Below are 23,475 nucleotides of genomic sequence, written 5' to 3'. Positions count from 1 at the left end.
CTGGCCCATCCCAGGTACAGAATCCGGCACTTTCCCTTGTTGAACTTCATGCAGTTGGTGATTGCCCATCTCTCTTAATTTTTCAACGTCTCTGCAGGGCCTCTTTCTCTCTGAGGGAGTCAACAGCTCCTCTCAGTTTTGTATTGTCTATGAAATTGCTTGTATCCCTTCCAGTCTTGCATYCTTTGGCATTGCATATATGCTTCAAGATTCTAATGTTAGTTTCTATGCACCTTCAGCTACTTGCCTTCTAGTCAGCCCAAAGACTACCAATTAATGTAAGATTCTCTATTTTGCTGAGATTTGTCTAAAGTAGTTTAAAGTGTTCATAAAAGGGTTTCACAGGTCTTTTTATTGAAGAATGTCTAAGTTAAGCTTCAGTCATTTGACACTTGATATTTAGACCAATCAATAAATTGTGTGGACAAATCAGTTGTGTGTATGTATGTGTGTACATATATGTATATGCACACACACGTATATAATTAATTATTTCCAATCTGGATAATTGATTTTTAGTGTTAAATTAAGGGAGGGAAACACCTTCAGTGGTGCAGAGATAACCATTACAAATGTACAGAAACTTGAATTACCGTTGGTTGTTAGAAAGTTGTAGAAGAATCAGTGCTATAATGTTTGGGACTATTACTTATACTTCAAAATTTTGAGGAAAGGTTTAGTCTAGCAAGGTCTAGTCTAGCAAGGTCAGACTTAAAGTTAACAAGGTTGTTAATGCTGGCATGATTGTTCTGGATAGAGGACATGTGAGGTTAGCAAGAGAACATAGTAGATGGGCAGACATTTTTGAAGAACTTTACACTTTTGCTTCTCTACTGCTTTAGTGAGCAGTGATAGCCAATTATCACTGGAAGTGAAAGAGGCAATGTAGGAGTGAGGATGTTCTGATCTTTTTTGATATAAACTTCAAGTGATCCTGTAAGAGTCCTCAGGAAGTATTCCACTATATGATAGTGTCTTGGCAGCATTTAAGACCATTTTACTTACTTCTTACTGAGATGTAAATGTCTTTTGGTGCCTCCTTTTGTTCTAACATGTAGAACTTCATGGATTTGAATTTGGAGTTTTATGTCCCATTTTTGTTCCTCCTTGTCTGCTGGGGCCTTCCCTTTTCCTGTCTGCTTCATTTTCTTCCTGCTTTGAACTCCTCCCATTATTCTTGTTTGTGTGTAAAATGCTTATTACTAAGCACTTGCTGGTAAGGCCTTGCCAGATGCACTTTTTTACCCTTGTTCGGGTGACTTCCATTYGGAAAGTGCAGGTGTTTCCTCCTTATTTGATAGTTGCATCCAGTAGTTGTGACCAGCAATCAGAAGTGAATAATTTTCTGTGTATAGGCATACACTTACACACAAGGACATACACAGCCCTCAGTGGAAGGGTGAAGTACTTACCACCTCTTGAACTGACTTCTGTATTGAGTTAACTGATGGACAGGATCATGGTCAAATAAACTAGCTGGAAATCTATATTTGCAAACTAGTGGAGTCTTTGCAAAACTAAGGTTACAACTGTCAAGCAGTTTTTTAGACAGAACTGAACATAAAAATGGGGTTTTTTTTTATATTCTGAGGACTTAAAAATCTGACAGATTAATTCTGACAGAGTTGTGGCTTGCAGGATGGAAGAAATAAATGGATGACTTCATGCTTGGCCGTTACTAACTAGGATCTTGATTGTCAATCAGAGGTAGTTGGAGAATGTTGCTATGCAAATATTGGTAAAAAAGTTACGTTGATTCAAAGTCARTGAAATGAGAGCACTGCTTGCTTGCTCATCTAAAGCTGTGCTGTGTCTGGATGCATGTAATGTCATGTTAGGCTTCTTASACAAGTGGAAGAATTCAGCTTGCTACTCAGATTTTGAAATTCTCTGTTAAATTTTCTTTATTGTTTAGGTTAGACTTTTGATTCTTACTCATTTGGTTTTAGGTTTTTTTTGGAGTCTCGTACATTATGGAAGTCCTCAAAATCTTGTAAATATTTAGAGATTTTAGAGTAGCACTGGCAAAAGAGAAGTTGTAAATATTTTGCATGTTACTCTTTCTAGCAAAGAGCATATTCAATATAAAAGTGCAATTTGAAATCAATTCTGTATAAYTGTAGTATGCTAATTTCTCCTGTTTAACTGTATTATCTGCCATATATCCCTGCTGKTTTCCTATTACAGTTTATTCCCAGCTGCCATGTATAATTTTATCTATTTTCTGCTCTTGATGTCAAGTCATCTGCTAACAGGTTATTCAACCTTTATTCAGCCAATCCTTCCAGCAACTGTCTTTGCCCCACTGCTAGTCTTAGGTTTTGGCTGGTGGCTTCACATAGTTGCTAGTCACTTTGAGCTATCTATGCATACACAACTTTTCAGGCATTCATGGACAGTCCTACTTAATATCTTTGCCCATTTTTTTACTTTTATCCTCTGTAAAAAACACAATAAGTTGCAGAAGCAAAAATAGTTTACTTAAAAGCACTGACTTTTAACCTTGCTATGATTTTTATGAAAAGCATTTTCATCATGTACACGAATATAGGTATATTTTCAGCAAGAATTTCCCATAATATTTGTGTTCTGAATTTGGATATGGATCATAGCTACTGTTAAGAAATGGATAGCTGCTGGAAAGACTTGRCTGCTTGTGTGGAACTGTTTCAGCAGTTCCTGAGCAGCCAGACAAGCTGYGCGAGAGCTGCAATTGAACATAGCATTTTATGTTTTGACATACTAAACCAGTAATTGTCAGCTGTTGGAGATTATGATAAAGGGTAGAAACAAAAGTATTTAACATTTGTAAGTAAACTTGTTAGTAAATGTTAATTGTTTCTAGAATAGTGAAAGGTGAGAGGGTGTGCTTGGGTATATTTCTTAGAGGTGCTTATAGACAATGTAGACTGCTATTACTACTTGTAATTTAGCAAATTGTATAGGTTCTCTCTTAGCTGTGTAGCTTTACATATGCTTTTCATCACAAAATCTTATTGTTCAGAGTTTAAATTAAAACATGGTCTGATAGTGTCATGTCACACATTTTTCTTGCACTTCAACATGTTGATTTATTACTGTAGAAATGGCTGGCTAATGCCATCCTGTGCCTTGTGTTTTGCACATTGATGTATGCTRTGTTGGCTTGTATTACTGTAAATTAAAGCAAATACACTGATTGGGCAGTATTAGCATTCTGTCATCAGCTTATTTGCTGTTGAGAAAAAAAAAGAAAATAACAAAATATAATAACAACAACACAAACAGATGCAAAATACAGTGTGGTCTTAAGACTGAATTTTGAGTGATCTTTAGGAGAGTTAGGKGCTGTCATTTCCTTGCTGTAGTGTATCATTTTTGTCCAAGGGAAATGTATCCCAGCAGTGGCTCTGAACACAAGTTACCTTCTTTAAATCTTTGTCCTGAACACAGAATTTCATTTGTGTAAGTTTCAGTCTGGCCATCTGTATCATGGATTTATTTTAATGAAGGATTGAGTAGGTGTTCAGTAAATTATTTCATCCAGAGTCTGAGGTTAAATCATCTAGTAAAATGAAGATATATAATTATTAAGAAAAAGCTTAAAAGAAACTTGTGTCTTGAGAAAATACATATAGTTTGGTGAACTTCGTTGTACTTTTGACTAAGCATGGTATGTAATTTGCCAAACCTTTTTTCAAAATCCAATTMATTTTTATGACTTGGCTGCTTGCAGAGAGTTGAGTGGATGGAGGGCAGATGAGGAGGAAAACCATGGTATATTCCAGAGTGCTGTTACAGGGGATCTGGAGTTCATGGTGGCATTTATTGTGAACAGCTCGTGCCTGACTGGTGTGTGCTGCCCCGGGCTGAGGCTGTGTGGCTCTGGCTGGTGCCTGTTTGTGGAGGAAGCTCCTTGCTTCAGCATCTGGGCAGCGTGTGCCTGATGTGTCCCTGCCCTGCTCGGGGGACAGTGGCTGTCACGGAGGGCAGCCTGCTTGGGGGAGGCTGCTGGCAAGTCATGGCTACAGACCCTCTCTATGTCTCACAGAGAAGGTGTTGCTGCCCAGGCCAGAGCTGTGGTCGTGGAGGGTGTTGAGGAAGTGCCTCCAAGACAGCAGTGTGACTTCTAAAAACAATATAATAACAAYCCTCCCATTCTCCCCCTCATTTTATGCAGCTCTTCTTACCAGTATCTGTGAAACAACAAAAAAAAAACCATGTTCCGTTCGAGCTCAGTTTCTTGGTTTGGTTTGTTTGGGTTTGGATTTTTTTTTTCCTCTGTGTATTTGAAGGGAATTAAAGACATGATACAAGACAAGACTGTTAGTTGATCTTTATAACAATGTCTGTAATTTAAATTCATGTTTGAAAGGAAGGAAGAAAAAAACATAAACTGAAAGCTTTAAAGTGTGTGCATGAGATCTAATKTTGCCTTTTCTTTCTTGCCTTATGACACTTCAGTAATATATTTAGGATAATACTTTCCTTGGATAAACTATTGCTAGATTTATCAGATTGTTAATTCTTTTCTAGTTACTCTATTACTCATTCTTAAATTGCATGATGTTCTTCAGATCTCTAATGTGAATTAATAGTTTCCTAGCCTATAATCCGCATCTGTCAGGCAAAACCATCTATCCCATTTGATGACAATTCAGACCGASATCAGGTTTAAGGAAATTTTCATCCTAGTTGTGTGTTGAAGTTTTATTAGATATTTTTTRCTGCCATTGGACCTGACCAAAATCCAGAGAGCAAAAGTTAAACCACTGTTGGTTGCTGATATTGGTYTCCTACATATAGTGACTTTTGTTCAGAACTTGGTGGTTCTTTTTCATAATTAACCCTCATGGTTAGTGCTTTCCTCGTAATCCAGACCTGGGTTTGAAAGGTAGGGTGACCTTGTGTGTAATTTAGGTGTCTCAGCATTGTTTAAAAGAGAGSAGCTAGTTAACAACAGTGTTTTTACTTTAGAACACCTTTTCGATTTCCTGTTCAAGATCTTGGAAAAACAGKCTCTGTTTGTCTTAATTTAGTTGCTCCCAGGGGAAGTTTTACTCAATTAGACCTAGGGATTCCAAKCAGTCCGGGCCCTCTAATGTGGCATCAGGGCCATGGGAAGACTGAGGATRTTATCTAATATTTTCCAAAGCCTTGTGTTTTTAGTGACCTGGTTCTGGTTTTGAAGGTTTATGCCAATGAAGTTGCCCTACTCTATTCATTAAACTGTGCTTTGGAGATGTGATGTATTTTCTTTGAACCCAGAAGCATTTCTATATTATTTAAAGGTTGAGGTTTTCTGTGGGTTTTTTTTTKKGGGGGGRKAAGGGAGGTTGAAATTAAATGCTGTTAACAATGTGTCTAAACTGATAGCCCTTTTGAATCTAAAATGGTATTTAGCCATTTTCTTTTAATGTATTTTCTTCTTCCATCCAGTCCCTGCCATGAACTGATGCATTCAGGAAATACTTGTTTTGCTGCTGCATATTGCATATGTGTTCTGGCATCCTTCTTTGTATGGTACTGGATAAAGATATGAAACAAGTATGCAAGGAGGAGAAAAAACTTGTTTGGTTTTATTTTGCAGTTTAATTTCTGTGTTCTGTTTAGCTTGGTAATTGATGCAGTGAAAATGTGAATAAAACTTGGGTCTTCAGGTGTGTCTGTTGGATTGTGTGCRAATACCAGACTTCTATTTCTTCTTAATGAAAATTATAATTTGGGCAGAGTTAGAGGTGACAAATCCGAGGTGCATGACATTGCTCAAAGATTTTTTTCTTGTCTTGATATGCAGGATTTGGGTTATGGAAGCTCTCTTAAGTGGTTCTGTATTTGCTTCTGAAGGGTTTCAGAGTCACAAAARATTGGGTGCCTAAGGACTGAAGAACATCATTAATTTCGTAAAGAATAAAGTCACTTAATCTGAAGTTAAGGTTGGTTTTTTGATCTCTGCAGAATTCAATTCAGAGTTCAATTCAGAATTCAATTCAGAATTTGGTTCTCCCTATGGAGAACTGTCACTTGCACCTGGCCTGTTGGTCCAGTGGCCACAAACAGTTAATGTTGTAAACTGGTCCCAGAAGATTCCCATCTTCAGCTGAACGTTCAGAAYCTTCTTGTTAGTGCCTGCCAATTGTTGTGGGAGCAACAGGAGCTGATCATGGGTGAATGTGTTAGTTATTGTTTACTGCCATGATCACAGATAAATGCCTTAGTTTTTCTTTGCTGTAAATAGCACCGTTTGGAATAGCCCTGTTTTATGTTTTATCAAAGATAGAAGCATTTTTGTTGTGTCTTTATAATGCTTTAAAAAGTTTTTTGTCTTTATGTCACACTTTGAAACGTTTTAACAGATGTACCTTGTACAGTTCTTTATAAACAAGTAGAAAAGATCTGTTCTATTTTATAGAAATTAACCTAATTAAAATAAACCCAGAGGGTAAAGCAGTATTTCCAGAAGATACTTAATTTCAGCAGTCAACTGCTGTAATTTGTGGCAGATCTCCAATGTAGATATCTGCATGTGTTCGATTTTGTCTTTGTTATTATGAAAAACCCTAGTTTCCTTAACTGGCTAAAAACTAATCTTGCCCTCAGAGTTGTGCTGGTTAAGCCAGAAGGGTATTTCTTCAGTTCTCTTAGTCAAAGCAGTGCAAAAGAGCCAGAAACTTCTAATTCTTAGTTTCGTGCCTTTGGCTGAAGGTCGAGCTGTATAGGTATGAGACTGAATTGACAGTCAGTGTGGCACTATGCTTTGTCTGAGGGGAATATAATTTGGAGCAACTTTGATTATAGTTTAAAGTGCGCATCATCAATAGTGGTCTGAATATCTGGAAGACAGCTTTTTATGTGTTGAGGGTTTTCTTTCCTACAAGCTTTCCTTCAAAACTATTAATTAAACTGTTCACACATGCTTTTATAACACTGTAATGAAAACTGGTTAGACCAGATGCATTGGTTTTCTTCAGTCTCCCTTTTCCAAAAGGTGAACAAGGCCCTTGTCCTGGAAGTCTGAGTCCTGGCAGAATCACAAAGAGCATTGAATTAAAGTTTTTGTAATGTGAAAAGTTACAATATTCATGTGCAGGTTTTATTTATGAATAAAGGGTGAGGGTATRTTTGTATAACAGGCAAGCAAGTCTCATAACTCATTCCAAAGAAAATCTTGTCTATAGGGCGGTAATTTAGAGCTGATGTCTAGACTGCTTGGAGAAATTGTAAACATGATGTCTTCAGARCAAGACCATGGGAACTTAAGAAAAAATTCTGCACGTTGTATGTTTAATATTTGACTGAATTCCAGGGAGATCAGAAGTACTTTGGCAATATCTGGTCTGCCTGACTGCTAGATGAATTACTATTATTAGAAGTGTGCATGTCAGTTCCTAGTAATATTTTCTTTCTCGACTATAGCAGCTTTGGATTTGCATGATTATATGATGTAAACTACATATTTGTCAGTTATGGAAGATTTTTAATTTAAGTAGTGTCACACAAATTTATGTACGTCTTCATCTTGTTAAACTGTTTATAAGTGTTGGAGAATCCACTGAATAGGGTGAAGCTATTATTTGACCTGAATAGCTTAATCTTTCTACTGTTGTGCAGTGCTGTTCAAACCTTACAGTGAAACTAGAAAGGATRTATTTTTTATTCTACTGCAGTTAGTGTTGAGCACTGTAATCTCAAGAATATGAAATAGTTTTAGGAGGCAGATAAATGCAGTTTTTCTATTTGCTATGTGTTAGTGGTTGAATGGTGTGCTTTTTGGAGSATTGGAATAGCTAGAATGTGGCTGTAGTAGTATTTCCATCATTTGAAGTCTTCACTGGATTGGTCTGGTTGGTTTTATTTTGAGGTGGGTWAGGACTTCCAGGTTCAAAGACAGATGTCCTTTGGTTCAGAAAAAGTTACTGTTGTATAAGTGTAATTATGAGTCCTAATGATCTCTCCATTCATCAGTGTATCTGTAAGCATAGTCCAAATTTGGTGTCAGAAAACCTTAATTGGGTATTACAACATACAAATGGAATTATAGCAAACAATACTRTGCTATAGATTATGCTCAATTTGAGTCAGTCCCTGAATTAATGCATGTATTTAAAGTCTGCAAATTGTCATTGTTCTAGATATTAGAAACGCTCAACAAATACATGAGTAAGGTGTTGTATTTATATCCCATGTATAATTGAAATCACTTTATAAGTAGCTCTTCAGTAAATGAGTTTTGTGGCAGCTTTTAAAGGAAAACTTTATCCTAGGAGTTAAGTAAAGATTAAAATGTATATTTGGGTAATAGACATGATTAGACTGAGTGTAAACACTATTACATTTATACCATTTATTCTTCCTAGTTTTTTATATACCTTGCTGTTCTAGAGCAGTGTTGATTTAGAGTCTTTCTGTATAATATGGAACCCAGTATTTTCAGTGTTCCTAGCAACACTGATGTGGCTGTTCCGATTTTCTATTACCTACTGATCTATCAAGACTTTGCCGAGCAAGGGCTCTGATGTTTTAAGCTGCTAGATAGTAATGCTCTTACTTATTAATTACTTTTTCTGCTTTAATTGCTTCAGAATTTTTCAGAGACATTGTGTCTCTTTTCTTTTTGAGGGAAAGGAAGTARTTTGAATGTGTCTGGACCAAGAGAATATTATTAATAGTTGGAAAATGGAAAAGAGGATGACTGTTGTATAGTGCTGTCCTGAATTTTATATTATTTTTTTAAGGACAAGTTATGCAACATTGCCAGCCTGAAGAAGTGAAAGCCTTTAAAGCTTCTAGTAGTTTCAGCATTGGTGAACTCCAGCTTCACATTTGTGTTCTTTGTAGCATGGGAGAAGAACTGTCAGGACTGCATGCCATTATAATTAAATTGTTATACATATAAACTAAAGGGGAAAAGCTTGTCTTACCTGTTTGAGGAGTATCTGTCAGCATATTTAAATGAAAATTTATTTTGGAACTGTATGTTTGTAATTATCAGCACATTCCTAAGTAGCATAACTAGTTTTTGATCAACTGGTGAAGGTATCTTCAAAACATGTAGTAACATTCATTGCATTGTAGACTGCACCTTTTGTATTTATTTGTGTTATTTTTATTTTRCAGAATTACAAAGCCACTGACATTTGCTGACTGTGTTGGTGATGAGCTTCCTTTAGGATGGGAAACTGTTTACGATCAACAGATTGGAGTTTATTATATGGACCACATAAATCGTGAGTAGATGTATGATTGTTTTGAGGAACACCAGCAAGCTGATGTTAACTCTTGGCACTAACTTTGCTTCCAATATCATTTATGCACCTCATGTAACAGTGGGAAAATGTATGTRATTTCTTGCAGAATGTCTTTCCTTGTTTTTCATATGGGGGCATAATTGTAAAGAACTCCATTTATAAAGAATTTTACAACCTATGATTGAGTTATAGTATATAAAATATATTGTTTCGCTTGGTCATACTGGGGTGTATTGGTAATTTTGTTGTTGCATTTTGTCATATGTCAGAAAGATATTTGTGTTATACTCTTGTAATTCCTATTTTTTCAGTCATCCATAGTTCACTCTTCTATATTGAAAAAGAAAATAGATTCTGAGAGGAATGTGCTGATTTTTAATCAGAAGCAGTATGAAATACAGTAATCTCATCCTTGCTTAAGCAATGCATGTTTTATGCTTTAATACAGTACAAAGTGCTATCAAAAAGACAACAGATGTCCCTTTTGGAAATTAATTTTGAACATTTTCCCTTTTGGGGAAAYCATCACTGTGTACATTTGCCGGTTCTACTTTCAAAAAAAAGTCATATCTTTATAGCTTTGTACTGCTGCTGCCGTTCCTGTTGTGCTATCATTAAGCTTCTTACCGCCATTGAGTGAATGCTTTCAGTATTGTGGGAATTGGCAGTTGGTAGACACTAAGAAAAGAAGGAAGTTATATAGGCTGTCACAGCAGTGGTAAATAGTATAATCTGAAAAACCAACCTCAATACTATCTGCTTGAAATCTAGTCAATTAAAAAATGAAAGTGTAGAAATAATTTTGGGCTTCCAGCCATCATTAGAATTACTTGTGTATTGTGGTTTCACAATTACTTGCTTAAAAAAGCTCRAACAACAGCATAATAAATGTTCCCATGGTATTGTTTGACGTATACAGGTGCTTATTTGTTGTGAAATTTAACAAAGATCATTAACTAAATTATAATCTTTAAACAACTGTTAATGCATTAATTGTAAGGATAGATAGACAAAAATTCAAATCAATAAATAGTCTGTTAGGTAATTCTTACAATAACTGTTTAAAACAGGTATTAGTTTAAGGATTGCTGTCATGGTAACTTTAGTAATGTTGAAATTTAATAAAACATGAGGATTACATTGGAGTACAGTAATGGAGTGCACTTGCACCAAAGTATGTGTGRGAATGCATATATTTAAACAAGAAAGGAAGGTATTGCCAACGCTTTCTTTTTTATTTTTTTAAATTTGCAGTTGGTTTTAGAGTCCTTACAGAAAATGAGTAGAACATGAACTCCTGCTGCAATGCTGTGACTTAAAAAAGCTACCAACAGGCTTCTGTGATAGGCATAGCAATCACCATCACATGCAAAAAATGGCTCCCTTTTACTTTTTGAATTTTGTTATTAGCAACTTAACCACAGACTTCAGAAGGGATATTATTCATTTTAGTCGTGTCAGATCTGGCTTGCATTTTTTCTGTGCAACTGAGAGCAAAAATTGTAGAAAAGAGTYTTTGCAAAGAGCAATTGAATTCCCAAATGATCAGCAGGTAGCCAGAAAGATGAATATTTATGGGTCTGGAAAAGTAAAGCTAATCATATTAGATGTGAAATAATGTRTGAACAGAGGGATAGAAACTTCATGGGGACAGCGTGGAACTGAGTAAAAGGAATCATTCAATAATTGACAAGGTTGCAGAATTAGTCTTCCATGATAACTAATTACTTGCAGCCCACAGATATTATCCTAAATGGTAATTCAACCATCACAGTAAAATGGGTTTGTCACCCTTAGGCTAATACAGTGCTTTCAAATACCAGCAAGATTTATAATAAGAGGGAAGACAGAGTTAATACTATAGCTGGATAATCATTATTAAAAAATTAGTAGGATACTTGATCCAATTTTTAAACTGTGGACAACAAAGGTACCAATCAAGACTGCATTAACTTCCTTTGTAGAAGTGAGAACTAATGAGTAGGCAATCATGTGCATCATGAGATGGTGTCAGGCAAGTGGCAGAAATGGTGTAGAAGCTGAAGACATGTTTTTCTGAAATGAGTATGTCAAAACCAATTTGAATGGCAGCTTCAGGAGAAAACATCTTGAMTGCCTTTTGTGGCTGACTAGGTTAAATGCTTTATGCAGCATTGTAGTTCTGTGTTGATTGACAAAACAGTTAGAAATGCTTTGGTGACAAGAAATACTGTGAGAAAATGCAAGGGACAATTCAAAGAGAGTCTTTCTACTTAGGCTTACCATGGACCTCTCATGCTTTGTGCACTCTCTCAAGCTTTTTGCCCTTGCACCTTCTGAAAGAAAACAGCAATGCATCTGATTTTTCTCTAAGTCTCTTGCTATGTTTGTTTACCCAGGAAGCAAGAAAAAGATTTCTAGGCAATAGCTTTCCTTTTATATTGAAAAAAACAGGATCAGAAGAATCTTCTGTAAATTTCAATGGTGTTTCCAGCYTTGGTCTCCATCTTGTTCTTTAAATTCAGTACTTTGTTGACACCCTTACTAAGCTGCTCTTGGCTGTTGTCCAACCATTGCTTAAAAACCTTGGCGGYTGCCAGCCACAGAATTCCTTTCCCTCCTCCTCAGAGTCTTGGGAGCCTTTGAAGTCTCCTCCAAGCAGTTGGGCATTCCCCAGTGAGGGAATAATATATTCTCTGCATTTGTCTGGGACTTTTCTTGAGTTAGTATAGTGTTTTCTTTTTAATTGGTTGTAAAGAAATGAAGGAAGTTAATTTTATCATACAATGTAGCTTTAGTCTTGCTATGTGGCAAACTTGTTTAGAAATCCAGGGCAAAGTTTCWTAAACCAGAAAAAATGTCACTGCTGCACTAAAGAAGTTGTCTACCTCAAATGAATGCTGCTAGCTTTTCAGAAGGCTTGTGAAATAATTCTGTGAGAGATGCGGTGCCCTAAGTATAGGATCTCAGAAGCTTAATGTATAATAGAACATAACATCTTAGCCTGGGCTGTTTATTGAGATTAGTACTAATAATTTCCCATTCAAAGAGAAAAACTGGTTCCTAGTAAGCCTATATGTTTTAATAAATATATACTATTTTCTCATAGTTTCTATRTGGGATTAGCAATTTTAGGAATGTTAAATTTTCACATATTTCAGGGTTATTTATGGGCAAATGAGGTAGTGCAAATTGAAATGCCCTCAGTGAAGGATGGGCAGCAGTCAGAACTGTTCTCTTCTCAGAACTTCTCTTCTGTTCTCTGTTCAGAACTTCTGCTTGCCCTCCATGTAGAGAAGGATTTATGGCAACTCAACAARCCAAAGCATATCCTGTCCTTGGCTGAAGAGACAGTTTGGGGTCATTGGAGTCYGAAGGGAATCAAAGGGGTCCCTTGGAAGTGGGGAGAAATTTCAGAACTGTAGGCACTRTCTTTATACTGATTCAGTGTGAGGWGCTGCAGGGAGAGAAAAGGTACAGCTGTTAAGAGGAAAGGATATTTAGGAACGTAATCTTCAAATCTGTTGGAAGCACTGMTCTTTGATGAGCTTTCTGTTTTTGTTTATATACTTTTCAGATGGCTCTCAAATGTTAGAGTTGCTAGCATGACCTTGACACCACTGGAGTTCTTAATCCTTTGGGCTCAAGTCTTTTAATTTCATATTTCATCACTGGCACCAATATACTGAATTACATACTCAAGATTTATGCAAAACGTAACTGCCTTTCATCTCTTGTAAGAAACCAAGTTCGGAAAAATTGCTGGGTGCTTACCTCCTGACTGTGCTGCAGGTTTTGCCACTACTTTGAACACTGACATTGTGTCTGCAGCAGCTTCTTACTCTGGTAGAGCTTCARTCATCAGAAATTAACATTACACTTAAATACAAGGCTTTACGTGGTCATCCTCGTGTAAAATATTTGTTGACTCACAACTCCCCCCCCGCAAATGAACCAATAGTTTTTTTAGGATTTTAATGTGCGTCATCCGCAAGTGCCTTTGCAACTGCAAAGAGATTGATTTGCAGTAATAACTTCGAAAATCAAAAAAGATATGGGAAAGACTATGTTTTGTGGAAACCTGGTTTGGGTTTGTTTCCATGCAAGGGAAAACATCAGACTGCTGTTTCTGAAGACAAAAAATAAGAGAAGCAAATTAAATGCTTTATGGATTTGAGACTAAGATGCTGACTTTTCTGTTAAATACCATATTCTTCTTAACTGTTCAGGGGTAGCCTCTGACCTTTAAAGATGTTATACATGTGGAGTTGTATGTAGTATTTTAAGATAGTTCCTAGAACTATTGATAGACTTACAGATTAAGCATTGAGATACCTTTCACTTTCCCTCATGGTTCTTGGTTTTTAGGTAGTTCTTGTAATTTTCAAGTTGGCTATGAGGGAAGGTTGSAGCCAAAATACTGTTTTCTTTGGGGTTGCCCTGGTTTGTAAAGAAAAGAATAACACTTAAATGCCTTTGATATTTGAAAAGGCTTTTCCTGTTCTTTCACCCTGCATGCTTCTTTCTCATCCTGGCTAGAGTGATTTTGTGCACTGCAGTGTCAGGTGTGCTGGTTGAGAGTAGACATTAACAAAAATAATTTTACCTTGGTAGCACAAAGTGTCTTATAATTTTATTTTAATGCTTTTACYTTTTTCTCCTTAGAGCTCACACAAATTGAGGACCCAAGGGAACAATGGAGAAGGGAGCAAGAACGCATGCTAAAGGAATATTTAATAGTTGCCCAGGAGGCACTCAATGCCAAGAAAGAGATTTACCAAATAAAGCAGCAACGTTTTGAGCTAGCCCAAGAAGAATATCAACAATTGCACAAAATGTGTGAGGATGACAGTCGTTCCTATGCCAGCTGTGAGTTTACTATTTTTTCTTGATTTTACCCACCTACCCTCACAAGATATGGTGTACAAAATGGGGAATCTTCTGTGGATCCATGTCTGCTTAGCAAATTTATAAAGAGAGATAAGCTGTTGTGTTCAAGAGTATCTCTGACCATGAACTAGGAAACAGGAGCTTGGGCTTTCTGCTTTTATTTTTAAAGTTGCAGTAGTTCTGTGTGATATGTTGTTGAATTACTTCAGGTGAATATACAGAAAGAAACTCCTCTTGAAGGTGAAAATATATTAGAAAAATATAACCGTTTTCATGTTTTTTGAAGGTCTTAGAAAAACAAGTTGTTTGAAACAGCAACAAAATATGACTGAAAATTACAAAATTGTGGGTTCTCTGTAATGAAAGCAAATTCTATGTCAATTTACTGAAGCATCTCAATCTTCTGATAGTTTGGGGTTTTGTAGGTGTATCTGGAGTTGTTAATGAGAGTCTGTAAGAACAATTAAATAAAACCATTTGCTTGTTTTGAGGTGGAAAAGTATTTTAATTTTCTACAGATATGTTAATATGTTTTACACTGGTTTAAGGTCATATGCATCTATTTTGAGAAAAAGGGATGGGCTTATTGGTCAGATGATTTTTTTTTTTAACATCCCTTTGGGGATTAATCATACTATCAACTCAAGATTCCCAAAAGCTTCTTCCCGCTTGTTTTTCTTAATTTGACTCCTCCACTCCCACTGCGGGGTTTGCTTCTCCTTTTATTGTACAGAAGTATTGGGCTTCTAATTCGAGTGCAATTACATGACCAAAATTGATTGCTTATATTGAGAATATCTTTGCCTCCACCACCACTTGTTTCAAGTTGTTGTGTCAAAAGGACTAAAACTTGACAAAGTGTTTTCCTCCACTTTACTTGTGGATGCTGCCATTGACTCAGTGTCGTGTGTTATGAGTGGGAGGTGGTGTGAGCTCAGCAGTTGTGGGCTGGCAGGGAGGTGCCCATGCAGCAATTTTGTGACTCAGTTATGATCAGCACTGTGTAAAAAAAAAAAAAAAAATCCATAGAAAATCCTGGATTTAGAGAGTTAGTCCAGGCATGACTCCTCATTTTGACAAGTTCCTGCATGCTTAACATGACCTTGGCATKACAGTTTTCTTTTGAGAGTCGAAAGGCTCAGTGCAGCCCCAGACACAGATGTGGGTTTCAGTGCAGTAGCCTTCAGCTCTGCAAAAAGATGGAAGGTCTGACAGCACAACCCCATCCATTCACATACCAGGCATTTTTCAGTGGGCCAGTGCTGCCTTGAGTGGCCCACTCCATAAATCATGGTTGCTCTTTCCCAGTCTGTCCTCTAGGACCTTTACTTCAGCTGTGTAGGCTTTAGCTTGTAATGCCACAGCTTGRAATCGTTGCCTGACTGTAGATACCTGTGTTAAAAGCTCACTTGCCAGGGTTGGTTTGTGTCAGTTCCCTACACTGTTGCTTTAGGAGGCGACTTCTCTCCCTGGCTGATATAATTTTATTCTGACAATAATTTTTTTTAGCTTTAGTCCCTACTGTTAACTCAGTGTACATAGGAAGTAATTGTTAGCATTTGTTAATAGTTGTTAGCAATTGCTAATATTACACAAATTGCTTGCATCAGTAGATGCCATCATCCTATCATGGAAGCTCGTTGCTGTTAGGAAATATGTTGTGCTTCTATATGCAATTTTTGTTGTTGTTCAGGACAAAAACAGAAGTTTCAGGTGAGCCAAATGAAAATCTTCCGTTGTACTTCAGCACAGAGGGTTATTTTAGAACCTAGTGACTTGTTAAAAAAAGAATGAATGCAATGGTTTATTAAATAGTGTCACATCTTAACAACTTGTATTAAAGAAAGAGGGGAAAAAGTAAAATACTGTTTTCCATCTGTTTAGCATTCTCTGGATTTTCAGCTAATACCAAGTATGACCCATATCAGATTAAAGCAGAAATTGCCAGCCGTCGTGACAGAGTGAGTAATCTTTTTTCATTTTGTAAAAATATGAATTAGGCATGGGGAGGGGATGGGAGGGTCTGTTTTTCTTTTGCTTTAGCATTTACACTGAACGTTGAATGCATTTATAGAAATACGGTATTTAAAAAAGCATTTGTATCCTAACCTGTTGTTCTATTGAAACTGCTCTATATTAATTGCGTTTCAGTGATTTGCAAAGTGATGCTTTTTCCATGTTACAAGTACAAATATTTTTGTCACAGATGTGAGAGGCAAGCTCAGCCAGGCTTTCAGAAATTGCTTTCTCTCTACGATCTGCCACAAATAGTAAATGCTCTGCAGACAGACTCTTTCAGTTCAAATCCACTGTCTTCATACCATTTACCCATTTTCAGCGACATCCCACTGAGCTGTAGACTTAACCACTTACTTGGAGATCTCCTCACATTGCAGAATTTTTCAGCTAATTSGACAGAGCTCCTTTATGAGGAGAGGGAAGTTCAAGTAATCTGACAATGATAGGCAGTTCTGTAACAAAAACGTTCTATATTTATATATATTTAAAAAAAAAAAAACTAAAGTCATGGTTCTGTTACTATTTTTGTTGAAGGAGGAATAGTTGACTTGAATTTTTCCCACAATGCTTTAGCRCAGAGAAAAATTCTGCATGTTGTTTTCAAGCAAATTGATGTAGCAATCATAAGCAATTAGAAAAAGCAGTTTGTAATATTACACTCTAGAGCTGATCTAAAAATTGTACATTTCTTTTTCGAAATGGATAAAATGGGATTTAGCATTCTAGGCACTCAGCTCACAAAATAAATAAAAAATACTTATCCTTGCAGTATAGTGTCCCATTTTTTGTTCTAGTGACCACTTTTCGTGAGTGCATCTGAAAATGAATCCCATTCACCACCCTTCAAAGGCATTTATTCTATCTGTATATATTTGTTACATGCTGACTAGTGTTTACTTGTTTTGCATACTCTAAATGTCACCRTATTCTAAACAAGAAAGTAAGCTTTACTTGTTTAAATAATATCTGAAGAAAAAAACCAAGGTTGTAACTTCTGACTACTTTCCTCTGTTCCTCCATCTTAAAACAAAATTACGTACTCCGTGCATAGGATAATATGTTCAAGTGACTGTGTCCATAGGCATTGAGTTGCTTCAGGAAATAGAATGAAATAGGGACTATAAAGTGTTAGTGTACATGATACTAGTGATGCATTTTTTCATTTTACTTTTGGTGAGTGATAAAAGAACTGTTGAGGGTATACAAGCATTTAGGGGCTGGTGGCATGAATTTTGATGAAAGGGAGAGACCYATGCAGGATGATGGGACTCTGACAGTCCTGGTTTGCATCCTGGTACTGCTGCAAAGCCCCTTGCTCTTGGTATAGAGCTGAAGAAAAAATTAATTGTTTTACACTTTTTTTTTTTTAATCTGTTTTGTTATGACTGTCATTTGTTGATGTACATGTGAAAATCAAGAGCACTCTGGATAAATTCTAGAAAATACACTGAGTCTGGTAGCTTAAGAAGAGAGAGCTCTTCTATCCCTGCCCCTCTTCGGGCACTGAGTTCAGTTTTAGCCTCACTACCACACACTGAAACACCTATTCTTCCCATTTATCTGCGGTCCCTTACATTCCCCTCCCTCTGTTGCCTTTGGTTATCTGTCAGATTTGGAGGGCAAGAAGCTCTTTCTTTGCAGATCATTCTTGGTTCTCCCATGGTCTGCACAACCTGTTCAAGTAACTGTTTCCATGAAACCACAAAAATAGGTTTTTGGAGACATCTTTGCTATGTCACTTTTGATTTATGCTTACTAGTTGGATCAAAGTAATTGTCAGGGGGATTGAGAAGGCAGGACAATATGAAAATAATTGTAAAAAACCAAGCTGCCATTTATGGGAGAGAGGCCATTTCTGTTGTGAGTACTTTTGTTTTCCTGGACTGAAAAATTAACAGCATGGAATATTCTGTAAAGAATTGGAGACAGTTGAGAGAAGAAAATTTGTATTGATTGAAACTTGCTAGCTGTTAACATAAGCTACTGGAGAAAGAAACTTGATCTAATAGATGAGGAAATTCATACTTTGAAAACTGAATGCTTTGACTTCTGTTTGATTGGGTCTCATGATATTTTACAAAGTCTTCTATTACTTTAATGCAAAATTTTAAAGCAAAAAAAAAGGAAGAGAACTTCATTTGTCATTTCCCATTCTTTAAAGTAGCTTAAGATTCTGTATTTAAAAAGCAATTATTTTATTGTGGAAATTATTGTTACTTGCTATTACTTTWAATTATTTTTTATTATTTAGCTTTCTAGGCTGAAACGAGAATTGGCACAGATGAAGCAGGAGTTGCAATATAAAGAAAAAGGAGTGGAAACTCTGCAAGAGTAAGTTAAGAGTTTGTGGGAGGATCTTTTTTKGGGGTTTGGGGTTTTTAATTTATTTGCCTTGCAATGAATTTTCTTAGGAAAATGTTGTCAAAAATAAAATGCTAAATGCTTTGCTTCAGACTTTTCACTGTGATAGAGAAGCAGGGTGAGGACAATGTGAAATGATTGAAGAAAGGTTGGACAGAATTGGATGGAGTTGTGATTTCGTAGGTTCACATGCAAGAACAGTTTTATAGACCATGTTCTTTAGCTCTTCCTGAAGATATTGCCAAAGTGKAATTAGATTTAAAAAAATATTTCCCAGTTATTTTTTGGAGATACCTACTGCTGGAGCACAGCCCAAAGCACCATCATAGAGYATTTTCCCTGTGGCAGTACCAAGGCTCTCTGGTTGGGCACAGAACTTTTCATGGGGGAAAATCTGTACACCACAACACTGCTTCTCCCTGTTACCTGATGGTCTGGCCATGTCATTCTGCACTGTATGGCTGTTTTGTGCTTGTACTGCAAATGTAGTGATCTCTGAGGCCTTGGRTTTTGTTGCACGAATGCAAAATGACTGCATGTAAATGTGACTCCTTGTCTCCTCCCAGTAAGCAAAGGAAGCTCAGGGCAATTTGCCACTGCTYCCAGCGCTATTTGGCAGCCTTGCTCTGTTTCCTGTGTGCTCAGTGGTGAGAAAGGTTGTGAAGTGTTGTGGTGACCCTCTCTCTCCCTGCCACTCCTCCTGCAGGCCATCTGCTGGGAGCTGGGTGATCTCCATCTGTGTGCTGCTTAGTCACCTAAACACATAGCATATACAAGGGATGTCCAGTGGGATAGGGAGAGAGATYGCCAGGCCATGAAAAAGATGGCAGGTAAACACAGTAAATCCAGATTTCTTCAGCAAGGCCAGGGGCTGGGCCAAGAGCTTGAACAGCGCTTGGGACTGCCTTGGACATGGGGCTATGCATTTAGAATTCTACCAGCATGAATGTAAAAAACTGCCTAATGCRGGAGCTTCCTGAAAATGTTGAAACTGTTGCTTGTCTGATGCATAAGTACAGCATCTGCAGAAATATTTGGAAGGTTTGGATTTATTGCATTGGTGCTACAAAGCATGGGCTTTCTCTTCAGGAATTCTGATGAATTTCCAGGGATCCTGGACCAGTTAAAGTACTTATTTTCCAATTTTGATTGGTACTGCAATAACAAAACAATATAAAGGAAGGTTCTCAGATTTAGCCTTTAAAAAAGAGGGAGTAACCTGTGCATTTCATATTTTTCTGGTGTTGACTTTTTTAATAACAAAAGTTTCTATTTTTTAAATAAACAAGTATTTTTTGTTTTATATTGCATTTTAAAAGTTTCGTAAAGAAAACTTATTCAACCAAAATAGCAAAATTGTTCATTGGCAGATACAATGTTATAATTTTCAGGCATAAGTGTATTTTTATTGAAGCATTTAGAAGTAGTTGGGGGAATTGGTAATGCATGATGTTAACTGAAAATTAGTAAAATAAAGCACTCAAAGTATTTGCAGTTTCAATATACCAAGTAATATTTTAAATATAGTCAACATTTTCATATGGTGGCCTAGATATGCAAACAGTAAGAAAAAAAGAGCAATTTTGTCTTATGATACTTACTAATATTTTCTTTGAGTAAGATTTGCCTTGCCTTTTCTGCTTCTTTTATTTGTTTTCCTTCTCCTGGTTATTGGGTTATTTTAAGGGTATAGTTTTATAAAGGACTAATCACTTGACTAGGATGATGAAAGTAGTTGAAGGCCATTTRAAACTCAAGATTGTTTTAGTTAGTAGAATACATTTAAGATAGTCCACCAAAGTAGTGCAACTTTTTGAAAAGTAAAGTCTGCAAATGATTAAGAATACAAATGTTAGTCTTGGATTATTGCCCAAGTGAAGTTGCCCATGCTCCAGGATGGGGTTGTAGGAGAGGCATTCAAGAGAAAAATTATTTCAAAGCATATCTGATTAGTCAGTGGTCACTCTAATAATATCGTTTAAAAGTTCAAGCATGGTGACAGTGCTTTGCTGCTGCTGTTGCTGCAGTCACCCTCTGTCCTGTCGGTGTCCTGGGTGGCACTTGTTGCTTGCTGGAGCTCGAGAGAACCTTTTGCCTGTGTGTTACCTGGAGCTGAGCTCTGCTCTCTGCAGTGACTTCTTCACTTGTGAAGGAGACTTGTGCTTTTGTTTCTGTTTTGTGTTTTAAAGTAGGTTTTTTTTTTCCTTCCAGTGAGATAAAAGGGTTTTTTTTGAGTACTTGGCTTCTAGGAGGAAGTGAACCGATTTGGAGAGTGCTTACACTAACAACTGAAGAGAGGAGTTTCTCTCACCTCCTTGTGTAGTCAGTAGACAAATTAGCCTGGAAGCCTAGCTGTGCTCTAGGCTGTGCAATCTCTTCCCAAACTCCTGTATTTGTTGGGAGAGAAGGGTCACTCAAGTCAAGTACCAAGGCTGAAGTAGTTTAGTTTTTCCATATCCTCAAAGTAAGTATATTGTCTAAAATGAAATTTATTGCTCCTTCTTTAAAACAAAAATGCTGGGGGGTTTTCCCCACCTCCCCTCCCCATTMTTCTTTAAAGTTTATTCCATTTCAGACATTTCCCACTTCTGTTACGTTTTCTGAATTTTTGGTCTGCGTCACTCTTCTTCCTTCTTGTGTTAAGTCAAATCTTGAAGTAACTGCCAAACTGCAAATGGCATGCATCCTGTTCAGGTTTTTTAAAGGCATGTTCATCACTTTATTTCAAGTGTAAGCCAAGAACAACATTAGGAGCAGTCAAACTTTGGGCTTTACATCTGGCTGAATGTTTGCTTTTAAAGTCTTACCAGAATGGCATCATGAACAGATATTGAAGCCAGGTGACTCTCTGTGCAGCCTTTGCTGGGTATAGCTCTCAGAGAAGAGACAACTTTTATGGAAAGGGCAATTGGGTTGCTCAGTATTTCCATCATTTTATGTTGCTGTCTGATTCAAATGCCTTTGTTAAATGCAAATCTCTTACATTGACATTTTCCATRTACAGTGTCTGCCTTGGACTGTGTTTTGTTTTCTGTTCTTTTTAATTTTAGTAAAATGGCTTAACCATCTTTGAGGAGAATGAAAAGAAAACAAAATCACAAAATGAATAGAGAAGTGGGGTTTTATGAGTGAAAACATGAGAGATTTTTCGATACCTCTACAACTTCAGTGTTGTCAGAATTCCAATCTTGATACAGCTGCCCCTTTTTTTGGGACTGTGCTTTCTACCTTTTCATCTAAATTTGATGATTTTCTGTGTRATAAACCTTTGGACATGGGTTTGTGTTTGCCCAGTGGAGACTTTGTAGAGCTCACTGTTCAAAGCCTGCAAAGATCCCTGCAAAGATCCCCACCCTGCAGGATGGTGCACCTCGGCCTCCCCCAGCACCTTTGCCCCAAGGTGTGTCTGATCCTGTCGCAGTACAGACTTACAGGGTTAAATAATGAACCTTTTCTGGAACAAATTCCTTCCTCTGGCTTGACGGCAGGGACTGAGAAGGAGGAGCAGTTCCTTCTCCCCTGTGTTTTCACTGACCCTGCTGCTCCCCAGCAGGAATTTTGGAGGAAGAAGGCGTTTAGCAACAAAGGAAATGAAAACTTGGCCAGTTGGCCACGAGAGCAGAGTGAATGCTGTGAGAAGTTGGGAGTGACAGGGAATTAGGACTGGCTAAACAATTTATAGCTACAGACTAATTTAGAGGTTAGGAGACCCGACAAAAGCTTTAAAATTAGATTTTTGCTCAAGTAAAGGYCTGTGCTTTGGTGAGAATGGGGGAGTCTGTCTGTTTGAGAGCCCGAGGAGGAACACGGAGTCTGCTCTAGAAGGTTGAAACTATGACAAGTATATTAATAGTCCATGTATCCTAGAAACATCTTCATGTCTTTCAATCTTGCATATTAGTTGAATGTTCTTGCTATTCATACAAAGGTTTGAGCTATATTTGTATGATGCTATTTTCCATCAATAAAATGGAAGACTTCTGTTAACTCCATGGCTATCAGAAATAGATCTTTATGGAAAAAAGGAAAAGAATTAACACACAATTGATAACAAGTAATTTTGTAAGCTACTTTAATCGGTTTCTGTTGACAGCAATACTGATTTAAGTCTGAATATTTTTGGCAGTAGAAACTTTTCTGATTTTTTCCTTAAACAAAAATCAATTCATAAGCTGGGCTCCAAAGTGGYGTCCAGGAACATGAATATGTGGATAACTGGACAGAAATCTGGTTGAAATTAAATAATTTCCTTTTCCTGAAATGCCACCTTAGTCCTGGCAAACAGTATAATGAGCAGTTGTGTAGAAGGCATTTTTGTGTCTAATATTTGAACTTAGTTCTTAACATTACAGTTACCTTCAGATAAAAATGTGTTCTCCTTTTAACATGACTTTTAGTGAATTGGGTTAGTTGTTTTACCATGGTTTTATCTGCTCAGAATTTTAACTAAAAATTAGTGAAGACTCAAGTAAACATATTGAAAACAAAAACAAACAAAAGCACAACTTTAATACACATGACATTTAAGTCCTTTCTTGTTCTTGAACCAATATTCATAAAAGATTATGTTTTCTTACATAACTGGGGGAAATTTGTGTTTAAGTAAAAATCTTGAGATTCAGACAAAAACAGGAACTGTCAGAAAAAATCCAAACAAATCTGAAATTGTAGAAACCCAACCTGTTTTTTTTTTTCCCTAAATATTACAGGCTACACAATAAAACTACAGGATTTTCATTCACCCCTTTTGATTTTTCATTTTAATGTTGTAATTTTAAGCAAGTAGTCAGATGTAAGTGAAATTTCACTGACAGAACATGCTGAGTCACTGTTGTTGAAACTCTTAGCTTAATATAATATCTGTCTTTTAATGTATTAGTCTCAATATTTTGAATAGAGTTTGGATATTCTTCTCCTAGATGTATAGCATACGCTCTCCTACTATATCTTTCTAYAGACTGATGCCCTTTGGGATGAACAAGTGTGTTTTTATCTTTAA

The 23,475-nt window shown here is 36.8% G+C and overlaps 1 protein-coding gene across 3 annotated transcripts in view; it reads left to right on the top strand.

Annotated features, from left to right (window-relative positions):
* Positions 1-23,475, top strand: part of WWC3 (WWC family member 3) — a 99,767-nt gene that overhangs the window by 28,987 nt on the left and 47,305 nt on the right. For all 3 annotated transcript variants that reach the window (XM_057389733.1, XM_057389726.1, XM_057389717.1), the window contains exons 2-5: positions 9,097-9,206; positions 13,872-14,075; positions 15,981-16,057; positions 18,367-18,446. In XM_057389733.1, coding sequence (XP_057245716.1) covers positions 9,097-9,206; positions 13,872-14,075; positions 15,981-16,057; positions 18,367-18,446 — 471 coding nt within the window. The remainder of the gene's footprint in view (positions 1-9,096; positions 9,207-13,871; positions 14,076-15,980; positions 16,058-18,366; positions 18,447-23,475) is intronic.

Source organism: Malurus melanocephalus, unplaced genomic scaffold (genome assembly GCF_030028575.1).
Source record: "Malurus melanocephalus ecotype Western Australia unplaced genomic scaffold, MMel_1.1 scaffold_1, whole genome shotgun sequence".
NCBI lineage: Eukaryota > Metazoa > Chordata > Aves > Passeriformes > Maluridae > Malurus > Malurus melanocephalus.
Note: the sequence above shows the minus strand (reverse complement) of the source record. Positions and strands in the feature narration are given on the sequence as shown.